General features: G+C 38.5%; 1 protein-coding gene across 3 annotated transcripts in view; it reads right to left on the bottom strand.

Moving 5' to 3' along the window:
- Nucleotides 1-4,091: 4,091 nt before the first annotated feature.
- Nucleotides 4,092-12,287, bottom strand: part of LOC101861411 (transmembrane protein 39A) — a 25,912-nt gene continuing 17,716 nt past the window's right edge. For 2 of the 3 annotated variants that reach the window (XM_005090545.3, XM_005090546.3), the window contains 3 exons: nt 9,500-9,684; nt 5,785-5,905; nt 4,092-4,460 (listed from right to left, as the gene is read on the bottom strand). In XM_005090545.3, the coding sequence (XP_005090602.1) occupies nt 4,236-4,460; nt 5,785-5,905; nt 9,500-9,684 (531 nt within the window). In that variant the 3' untranslated portion in view covers nt 4,092-4,235. Of the gene's footprint in view, nt 4,461-5,784; nt 5,906-9,499; nt 9,685-11,938; nt 11,969-12,287 lie in introns of all 3 variants that reach the window. The other variant, XM_005090544.3, reaches the window with a different exon arrangement.

The following is a 12,287-nucleotide window of genomic DNA, read 5'->3' as shown; positions in this document are numbered from 1 at the left end:
AAATCCTGTTTGACACAAGTTTGATCATTTAGGAGGTGGGCTACCTTGACCCTGCAGTATCAAGGCCAGCCCGGTCAGAGTGGGAAACGGCATTCCTACAGACAGATGGAGGTGAACAATCAAATTAAAATAGAAGAGATTTCCCCACAAAGGAACTGAATTCATGTCTTTTGCTTTCACAGTTAAGAACCAAATCACCACAGACGAAGGTAAATACATATAGATAATAGATGAGGAGAAGGAAAATGAAAAAAGCTTTAGTTTTAGTAGAGCAGGTGTGATGTTACATTCTCATATGAGCGCCAGAAGATAAGACGTGTTACAACAGAGTAACAAACATAAAAAAGAAGAAGGTGGGATAAGGACGATAGATGTTTGATAGGAAAGAAGAAGCAAACCACACCAGAGCACCCGCCAACCAACCACAAAATGAAAAAAAATCAAACAAAACTCGGTATACACAAAATACAAAACAGGAAGGAAAAGCATAAGCATATAGCAAAAAGTTCACAAACAAACAATCACACAATAGATTTGTGCACTAAACTTCAGTTTAAGTTTAATTTGATTATTCACATTATATTTCTCTCATAACTTGAGCAAAAAATACTTTGAATTGAAACAAAAAGCCAGACATGAATAACCCCTTAAGAAAAACTTGAATAACCCAAAACAAGAAGAAGGGTAGATACATCTTTGTAACATAAAGCAGTGTAATTGGTATGATGTTTGAGAATGATAGTCCAGTCTTGATGTTTACAATAACAAAATGTACAGGTTTGAAATCATCAAAAAAGCAGCCGATGAAAATTTGACCATGTCTGTCCAGCGTTCCTAAAGACATTCATTGTGAGAATTCATTACACAATGCATTAGCAAAATCATCAGTCATGATAAAGAGTAGAGTGCACATTTGAAACAATTTATATAACAACTACCATACATTCCATTATGCAGTTCCGAACATTTGACTAGAGCGCGAACAACGCTACATTTTCACAGCACGATTTTCAGCATAAAGGCCAGACACACAAAAACTTCTATACACAGACACTCACCCACAGATTTCCTTTGGGATTATATATACAAAATGTACAATGTAACACATAATGTTGATCAAATGATGGGATAAAAATAGCTCTGTCCTGCAAAGCTGTTGTGCCATGATGGGAGATGTAGTCATTTCCTTTGCATCCTCTACATGATAACATGTACAATTACCAGTAAACTTGGGATAAGTCAAATTCTTTTGTTTATTGATTCCAGCCTTTCTCATCATGAGTGATAACACCCCCCCCCCCCCCCCCCCCCCACCGTGATCTCACAATCTGGAATTGAACTAATCAAGAGGATGTCCACCAAGAAAACTTCATCACCTCCTTTATATCAATTGAGGCACCCTCCGTTGGATCAGTGATCAACATGACTTTCACATCAACAATTTGTTGGGGACTGGCGTGCTACCACATCCAGAGGCCTGGACAAATATTGTGACCCCTACAAACAAAAGGAATGTTTCTGTTGCATGTTATTTGTAACACTGATTCTATTTCATTCCATGGGCTCACCATATACAAGAATGAAGACAACACTCTCTATGGAGCTGGTTAAACAATGATCTGTCTGTATGTATAGTATAAGATTTTACGGCGCTCGCAACTGCTAAGGTCATATGAGCGCGCTGTCTGCTATAGTGCATTACAAGCTGCGCATAGAAAAGTAATCGTTTAGTTTTTTAATTGAGTTAAGTAAAGAGGAGCACATTCATATTGACACAGTAAAGTTCATTTAGCACAAGGAAAAAAACAAGCAAGGCAGAAACACAGAAACAGCAGAGAGAGAGAAAGAAGGAGGACCTACAAAAGTACCCTCTCTAACCACCTGCAGCCACTGTTAACTATAACTTTCCTGTCCCTCCATGAAGTAATGCACATGGGTGGTTGGCAGGTGCTCTGGTGTGGTTTGCAGCTTGCTCCCTCTTTTCTAGCAAACATCTATCGTTCTGACCTCTCCTGCTTTTTTGTGTTTGTTACATCTTGTAACATCTCAAATCTTCAGCACTTACATGACTTACCTGTGTTGCAAGTGCTGTACTGAAAGAATAGAGTCTGTCCTACTGTAAGAAATAAGCCATACAGCAATAATACCAGTACCTATGCCTGGTCAGACCACAAAAACTCAGTTTTTAGGTATCATTTGAGAATAAAATAAAAACATCAGTGCCTTCATTATAAAAAAAAAACCCTCAACAGCAATCTTTAGAACTCAAATCTAAGCAACAACAACAATAGACTATACAAGAGAGACACTTTCCTCAGAAAATGTAAATGTCAACAAACCAAGTGAGACAATCACAGAAAAGTCGCTTTTACTGAACTTACGTTTCAGTACAGCTTACACATCAGTAAATTTGGAATACATTTCACTTCCTTATCTCAAGCAGCAAACACTGACAACCATCATGGGCTCAACAAATAAAAACAATGTCTAGCTAAATGTACCTTAACCCTCCAGCTGATGATTGGATGGTCAGACCTCTTCCTGTGGTGTGCTGGCTGAATCAGCGGCCGTAAATCGACAGCAACAATAACCTTCATTAAAATAACATTAAATTTGTGTACAAGTTCAGCATGTTGGGACACTACGTAACGAGTAAATAACAAACTTCCTGTTCAGCTGGCCTTCTTTGCACTTTTACATTTGTTTTGAAGGTAGAAACTTGTTGTTGAATGTTGCTTCAACAGTTGTCAAGAATCTGTAAGCATCCTTGATAAAATAAATGAACCAAAGCCTGTACCTTTATCAGGACAGAAATGTTCTTGAAAGGTACTTTTTTTTATAATTAAACAAGTGATTCTGATGATATTTCGGACTACCATGAAGACAGAGACCTAGATCTAGCTGTAGACTTGGACGCGATGAACCAGGTGGACAGAGTAAATTTGCGTCAAAAACATTCCCATGCACTGATGGCTTACGTATCAAGTCAGTTTTTTTATAATTTTACTTATTCTGCATGAAACACAATTTATTGCCGGTTTTTTCCCCTTCTATAACAAGGCTATAACAAGGTACCTGGTTGTATACTGCAGTCTTTTTATTTCAAAGTTGTATTGTCATGTTTTTGGCTTCTACGCACACGAATAATTTTAAACTAAATGTACTAACTCATATATTTTCTGAAAGCTTATAAAAATGACTAAAAATCAGTATGATTTGGTTCTCAATTGTCTTGTGGAACGCAAATGTTCAGTTCCAAAGATTTTGTAAAATGAATAGTACTTGGGAAAAATGTTTTAACCTCACACTCCGTGCGATCGGAGAAAAGTACTGGATGTTGACAAGCTCATTTCTTTGTTTCATAAGCAGTTTGCTTTCAACTCAGACAGTGATGCTAAAATAAGGGACATGAGATAAGACCACGATTCTAATCACATACAGTGGTGTGCACATACATCAAAATCTGCGGGTTTGCTGGATTTTCTTCTGTTGAAAGGGACTGCTCATGCAGTGAATAGAAAGAATTAAGAATTCCATTTTCTGTCAATTGGCCAATGTTTTTGGATTGACCACGTTTGGCTTAAATGGACTACACTATGATTCCTTCAATCTATTTACTCTAATGTATCGAATAAACCCCCCCCAATCCTTATTCCATACCCCCCGTTCATTATTTTCCAGCTTGCCACGACCGACGATCATGTGAAACATTATATATAGAATCTAGATATCTGAAAAAAACTTTTTTTTTTGTGGTAAATGGCAAATTACCCTCAGTATTAGCACAGGTACAAGGTTGGCTACCTCAATTTTCTGTGCATCTTAAAAACTTTTGTACATTGGTTTAATTTTTTTTTAATGAAACTGGTTTGTTGCTAAATCAGAAAAGTTGTGACAGTAACTTACTAAAACCACAAAAATTTCATGATCTCTTGTTCTTTTATTCACTAAAGGAGAAATAAAACAGATTTGTTCCTACTAGTACAGGGGTATGAGGCTGAATGTACCACCCCCCCCCTTTTTAAATTTCCCCCCCCCCCCCCCCCCAACCCCCCGCTTATTAATTTTGGACCACTTGTCCACACCCCCCGTTTTTTCCGATCCCCCCTTGTTTATTCGATACCTTAGAGTATGTGTTCTCAATGCAGTTGGTGCTGCCAACATCAAATTGACAATAGATGAGACCAATAATTGGATCACATAATATCCTTTTGTCCTTTCACCATGTTCTCAGCTCAGTCAGTGATGCCGTAATCATGCTGCTTGTAGACTTTTCCCATGATGAACCAATCACGGACCAGCTTGAAGAGGGTGTAAAAGTTGCAGAACATGAGGAGGGCGAGTGAGATTACGTGGCTCCACTCTGAGCTCTGTAACAGTCGGAACATTTGGTAGCCGACCACCAGCCCTGTTAGACTTACCAGCCAGTTCATAACTCTCAGGGGTTGGTGAAACAGCATCTGTGGAAAAGACAAAGTTACATCTAACAACTGAGGAAAATATAACGATAGTTTACAAAACTGAAGAAAATACAAAGTTATAACTGGACAAAAAATATAAAGTAACGGTTTATGAAATCAAAGAAAATGCAAAGTTAAGGCTTACAACTGAGGAAAGAATAAAGTAATAATTCACAAAAGCAAAGAAAATACAAAGTTACTGCTTAAAATTGAGGAAAATATGAAGTTACAACAAATTTCTATAGTATATGGAACTTTCTAATTTTCTTCAATTATGACTTTAATTTTCATGGAAAAACAATCAGAGGAACATCTACCAGCATCAGTTTTGGAATGGATAGGAGCACAGACCTTTATTTTCAGTAGGAATGTGAACAATATTAATATAGTCTTTTATCGTTGCACTTGTTGTTAATATCAATATCATAACTATTATGAGAATGTCATGAACATGCATGTGCAAGTGGGGAGGAAGGGCCTTCAACAAAATTTCTTTTTTGACTCAACATGGGCCATTCCTGGTACTATCCCAGAAGTTAACTCTTTCAGTATACTGTATATATTTCTTTCAAAGAAGACTGATATTGCAAATAGTTTCGATAGATCTAGCCAAACAAACAAAAATCTCCTTGAATTTTACCTGGAGCCCCCAAAAGCACTCAAGAGCAAATAATGGCGAAAAACAAAAGCATCCGACAATTTTTCTTTTTTGAAATTGTTTTACGGCGCTTGCTACTGCATAAGGTCATATGAGCGCACGCCACCCATTAAATATTTTTCAGTTAGTAGAAAATTTTGGATTTTGCCCTGGTGGCGGCCGAAGCCTATTCTTATCGATTTTAGGACCACAAAGGGATCTTTAACGTGCGCAACTTGCACTTATCCGAGAAGACTAGGTGTTAGATCTTATCTACCATAAGATCAGGGGTGTAGAATAAAAACGGCAGTGAGAAGAAGCCGAGGAGCAGCAGTAGAAAGGCTGCAGAAAGAGTCAGGGGCCCAGAGGAGGGGGTAAAGGGGAAAGGGGAAGTGGGAGGGGGCAGAAAGCGGAGATGAAAGCAGACGACAGCGAAAGCAGACGACAGAATATGGTCAGAGAGCGCAGGAAAGGGGGGGGTGAAAGAAGAAAATTTTCCACCACTGTCCGGATTCGAAGCCGCGACCTTTTGTTTTTTGAATGAGAGGCAAACATCACAACCTCTAGACCACGAGAGCCCCCATCCTACAAGTAAAAAAAAAATAAATAAAAGGACAATAAAAAGACAGACATTTCATTCATTTGCTCATGTTTCTATGAGGACAACAGACCCCCAGCAGCACTCACATAAAACCGACTGTGCAGGCTGTTCCCGGGTTCAGCAGTCACGATGATTCCCTCAGCCTTGAACAAACCCCGGACGTGTTTGACCAGAGCTCCCTGTGGCCACACCTGTAGCTCTGACCACCTGAAACATCAACAACAAATCAACACCACTAGCAAAATAAAACAACAAAAATTAACACGACTAACAAAAAAAAACCCCAACCACTAACACCACTAACAAAATAAATAAAACAACAGTAAACATTCCTAACAAAATGAATAAAACAACAACAATTAACACGATTAACAAAATAAAACAACAACAATTTGCACCACCAACAAGAAAACAACACAACAACCATTCCTATCACCAGCAAGAAACCATTAATACCACCAACAGGAACCAACAACAACAACTTACTCCATCCACCACAAAAACAACCAACAATCTTTACCACCATAAAAAAACCCAACAACAATTCCACATCACCAGTAAAAATTACAACAACCATATATAACAACAATTTTAGTATTTTTAGTTTAAGTAGAGGTTTTTCGGCGCTCACAACTGCATAAGGTCATTTGGGTGCCAGAAGATTAGAGGTGTTACAAGAGAGTAAAAAACATAAAAAAGAAGAAGGGGAGATAAGGACAATAAATGTTTGATAGGAAAGAAGAAGCAAACCACACCAGAGCACCCGCCAACCACCCACTAACAACAATTTACATCCCCAGCAAAGATCATCCATAATTAGCACCACCGGCAGCAAATACACCGATCACTCTTTTCTGAATACAAAAATAAAAGAAACCAAAGCCAAATTTATGAATAATGATTTCCGTGTCTTAGTGGCTGACGATTCTAAGACAATTATCATATCCTTATAGCAGTGGAATTAATCACCACACAGCATGATATCTAGCCCTGGGTCTTAGGGTCAGGTTAGCTTCCTGCCATCGTTATGCTCACATTGATTTCAATACAAAATCCATTCTCCTAATCTGTTCCTTGGGAAATATGGCCATTATGGCACAGACTTGCTCTAAACAACAACCCACTCAAAATCCCTTCATGTTTTAGTAAGACTTTTAAGGCACTTGCAACCCAATAAGAAAAGGTCATACGAAGACTAGAAGTGCTAGAACAGGGTAACAAACACAAAAACTGAGGACAGATAAGGACGATAGATGTTTGATAGGAAAGACGAAGCAAACCACACCAGAGCACCCGCCAACCACCTCTAAAAAATCCACTCAATCACTGAGCAGAAAAGAGGCATACAAAATAACATACACATTACTTGTACACATACAGTGGAATCCTGTTATAACGAGAGGGAGGGGACCGGTGCGAAAAGTCCGTTATACCAGGATTCTCGTTATAAGGAATCTAGTAATATATTCAATGGAAATAATAAAGTAGGCCTAATCTATGGGTTTGGTGTTCTGTTTATTTCTTTTTGTTATCTCCCCTGGTGATAACATTGTTCAACATGACCTCTAGGTCTTACTTGATCCAAAATCAAATCAGGTTTCTTTCTCAAGCGCTAGCAATGTTGACAGCACGGCGTTGGCGATCAGAAAGAATGCGCTCTGGGCTAACTCGCCTGCTGTGTTGTTCCCCCACCCAAACACACCCTGTGGTGTGTTTCGTCTGCTTGCGCACGATACTACACATTCACTCCATCCTTCACAGCATTGTGACCTCTCTATCCCCGCATCGGAGAAGTGAGGGAAAGGGTAGTGGTAGGCCTACACAGAGATGCCAACCACAGAAAACCGAAATGAGTATTGGGAAATATGAAAATGTGTATTTTCAGGGGAAAATGTGTATTCCCCACGACCGACCAACTAATAATAGTAAAATGTTCAGGGTGTCCAGCAATATTTCCTGAAAAAAAATTACTAGCTCACCAGCTCGAAAAAGGGAGCACACACGCGTACAATATACACGTATCCAGTCAACAACATGTCAGTGTTAAATGTCGTACTGTGGTCTGGTTTGACTTCAGTATTTCAGTCTATTATATACCGGTAACATTTTCCTCTCATTATTATATAAAAAATAAATCCTGCTTTGAGAGTTCGGAAGGGCCTTGAACAAGAATTTTGACTATCAAGAACCAGTCTGGGTGTCATGATTCATAATATAAAGTGACAGACTCAAATTATTGCTCAAACTCAGAGAAAAGCAATAACTTGAATGGCTCAATTAAGTAGACCCACGCACTGTGAAAGTTGTAACAACTGTGACCAGGCAAGATGCAGTGACACTGAAAATCCGTCAGTCTTGAACAGAAAGCTACAATTACATCACTGTAGGTATAATTTACTATTACCCATCCAATGAAACGCGAACACTTTATTTCAATAACACAGACTTGCAAAGTATGAAGGGTCCCGACTCCGCACACGGTCTGCACCAACGCGCGCTTTGCAGAGAGCTCTAATCAAAATTCTGAAATGTGCTTCCAAGTTTTTGTCCTCTGGTGTTGCCTTAAAAAATTAAACCCCCCCCCCCCCCCCCCCCCACACACACAAAAAATCAATAATCTCCTCCCCTATTCCGTAGTCCTATACTTCGCAACGTCGTTACTCCCACCAAAGACGGTGTTTACTCACTACGATGCCGTATAATTATTTATGACGCGAATGCGCGCAGGTTCAGTGACCAGTCACGATGGCGAGCCAGACAATCTAAAAATCGGACGACGCTTGCATTTTCTTTTCTTTTCCACAAGTGACAACACAGAGACGAGTCCCGAGCATTGATTAAATTTTATTTGCACAGCGACATTGCATTTACACTGCACAACCTGCATGTCACAAATGTTGCATTATCAGACAACTGCTGGCAAACTTCTCGGTGGTAACGAAAGCGAAAGTATATCTTGATTTTCCCGATCGAGCCTCGGTGTCACATACGCTTCCGCCCGCCGCCATAGCTGCCTATTTGCGTGAAAGTGAAAGGTACTCTCCGGACGGGGAAAAGCTGAACGAATATAATATCACAATCGCGACCGGCAAAAATGAACTTCATGACCATATCGGACTTGGTTTTCAAATTCCAGTTCTGCGATACTGATACTATTTTGACAAAAGATGGGACTTGAGATAATTAGGTTTACTCGCCCAAGCTGAATCTCGTATTTTTCGCATTCCATGATGCGTATTTTTTCATGAAAAGTCGTATTCGCGTATTTTCTGCAAAAAATCGTACTAAAATATGTTAAATCGTACTGGTTGGCATCCCTGCCAAGATAATCTAGACTAGGCTGGCCTATCACATGATGCGTTCTGCTTGTCTGCACTTACCACACCCTCCCCACTCATTCGCTTCGGCCTTCTTTGTTGGCAAACGTGGGCTCTCCTATTCTTTGTTTCGCTCAAGGAGTTGACGTAAGGTCCTAGGTTTCGCTAGATCACCAACAAGTTTCTCAACTGGCAAGGTTTATATGTACAACTGGCCTGTGCCCTGTGCACAGCAGCAGCAATATTCCGCTATAACCGACTCCTGTGTTTGTCTGATAGCGCTATAGCAGTATTTTATTTACAAAGATAAAGAAGGGGAAAAAACGGGGTTTTAGAATAGTGCCTTTATAACAAACTTCTCGTTGTTTCAGGACTCGTTATAAGTGGACTCCACTGTACTACCTAAGAAAACAGGCAATTTATAGAGCTCTGTACGCGAGTTACAGCAAGGCACTGCACCAGTGTTACACGGCCAAGAACTTACGCATTATAGGGCACGTGTGCATGTCGAGCCTCCATCCTCTGCCATCGGCCTAAATGACGCGCGCTCTTGTGCAGCAGGTGTAGGTAGTGCGGCGGGAGGAAGTGGGAGGTGAGCATGAGTAGCGCGCTCAGCCAGGTCAAGCACACGTGTTGCCACATCCACCATGAGTCATAGTACAGCGTGTTCTGCATGGACACACAAGAGCATGAAATGAAATAAAGTTTTGGAGGTTTTTTTTCTACCTAAAAATAAGTAGGCCTACCTCAGAAGCATGGCAATATCTTCAACAGAGTGAAATAATAAAATCTAAGACAGAAAATTTCATCAGTAAAACTGATTTTAAAAAAAAGATATTTCAGGATTCGCCAAAGGGTAATCTGATTATGGGATGGCATTAAAGTCACTTTTCTTTTCAAATTTGGAGAGACAGTCAAGATGAAAATAACCAGGTTAACATAATGTCAATATTTCATCTAAAGAACCAATAATTAATATTCATTTAAGTACTAGTATTTAAATATAAAGCAACTTCAGTACAACTCTTAATAAAAAAGACTTTATAAAGTTCCAATAACGAATAATATCATCAAATTCACAGGAACATGTATGAAATTATGCTACAGTTATCTCCACTACAGTCATCCTCTGTATAGCAATACATGGGTCAAAATGTGTATATATTCTATTATCATTACCAATGATTAGGTACAGAAATAAATTTTGAAAGTGAAGCGTTAACTTTTATTTAATATTCAATTGTTTCTTCATAACATATTAGACACTTCTGACCCATTAAATTATCTTCTGTATGTGAAGTGTTATGAACTTTTGGGGAATTACGACATTCAGCTGTTACTGTTATAGAAGATAATGTACTACATGCAAACTTTTTTGCCACTCCAGTGGCTGTGGGCTAGCACTTGTAACTCAAAAGTTATAACAGCTCTCAGTCAGACATTTTTTTCTTTTCTACTTTCCCAAGTTAATAGTACTTTGCAGAGTCTTGATAAATAAATCCTGTAGGCTCTGATGTGTCAGGTATACAGCGTGACAAAATGTCAACTTCGCAGACTACAGATGATGAGCGCTTACACCGAGGTGCGGAAAGTTCTGCCAAAAGTGAAGGTGAGAGTGACATTTACTGCCAAGGGAGACCACAGAGATCCAAAAGTGTGGTAAGGTAGAAATTCAACATAACCACTGTCAAAAAGTAGATGCTAACAATATAATAAGTTTATTCATCATAAGCTGTTGGGAATTAATGTGGTGAAGTATGTCTACTTTAATATTCTTTGGAGAGACTACATTAAATCTAGCTTTTATAGAATAGATGACATAAGTAACACAAAAACCTTCATTACATTCAGATATTAGAATATTAAGCAAGCTTCAGCACCATACCTTTACAATTTACAGAATTTAATGAAACAGTGCCATTGCCCAAAAAGCTACATGGGATTTATTTCCTATGCAAGCATGCACAGCAAAGTTATATTGAAAAATGCTAACATACAGAAAGTCCCCAAATTGTTTCTTCTAAGACTTGAGCATTCTGGATATCTCACAGGTCCTGCCCTTTCATTGCAAAAGATGAACAGTGACAAGAAGAGGAAAATACTATAAATCTAACACCAAAAGAAGAAAAGGAGCAAAAACAGCCCCAACATCAACAAACCAGTAGCAGATCTCAAAAAGAACATAAAATACTGCTGTTGGGGGGTTTGAATTGTGCTGCATAAAGCCGTCGTTCAGTGTTAAATAATGCAGTCATAAACATATGGGGTGCAAAAAGTTTGAAAGTGTAATAAATAAATGCAAAATTATGTGACATTTATTAATGAAACAAAGGTATTAATATTTTCTTTTAAAAAAACTAAAAAAAAACAACTTACCCACAACTAAATAAACATAAGACATCAAACATTTACTATAAATAAAAAGACATTTCATCAAGAAAATTTGATACATAGAGAAAAAATGTAAAGAGTAACAAAAGCACAAAAGAAGAAAACAAAAATGAACAACTATTTCTGTCCTGAAGCAAAAAGCCTGAATACATCTGATATGAAAAGTGATTTGGACCAACAGTCGCAAACTAAACAATACTTTATTTTAAAGGAAGACATTCATTAATTACTGTCAAAGTAAAGTGTGGCGTCCTATTCAGAGCTACTCCAGCATCCTCACACAGGGCGTGAAAGATCTCTACATTTGCTGTGAAGCCAGTTTTCAAGGCGCAGTGTTGGTCTTTATTATGCCTTTGGTACACATGACAGCGGGATGCAATTTTGAAATAAAATATACGTGTGAACATTTCTCATTAACACACTGAAACACCCGACAACTATTTTTTATTTACAGACATTGATCTGAAAGCCGGAGGTATAAATATATAGCAACAGGAACATATTAAGACACGAAAGTGAGGTCCAAACTTACCCAGCATGCATCACAGCTACTGTGAGCATTCTAGAAGTAATGCATCCAGTAGTCAGATCAGTGTTATCACAAATATGCTTTGTTAAAAACGATTGTCAAGTTGACGATAATGGTAAATATTTTAGTGTAAACATACTTCATACTATTTCATCAAAAGCTGCCATTACAGCTTTTGAATGTTAATACACTCAGTATCATTTCGAGAATGAATGTGCAAATTGAAGAAGAAACAAACGTCTTTGCATGTTAGAGTACAATCTCAATACGGAAGTGCAGCAAAATTTCTCTGAAGAACCTTAGAACCTTAACCTTAGTCACACACAACTACATCAAATGACATTATGTGCGC

This window comes from Aplysia californica, unplaced genomic scaffold (genome assembly GCF_000002075.1).
Source record: "Aplysia californica isolate F4 #8 unplaced genomic scaffold, AplCal3.0 scaffold00019, whole genome shotgun sequence".
Taxonomy (NCBI): domain Eukaryota; kingdom Metazoa; phylum Mollusca; class Gastropoda; order Aplysiida; family Aplysiidae; genus Aplysia; species Aplysia californica.
The sequence above is the reverse complement of the archived record's forward strand: the minus strand, read 5'-3'. Positions and strand labels throughout refer to the sequence as shown.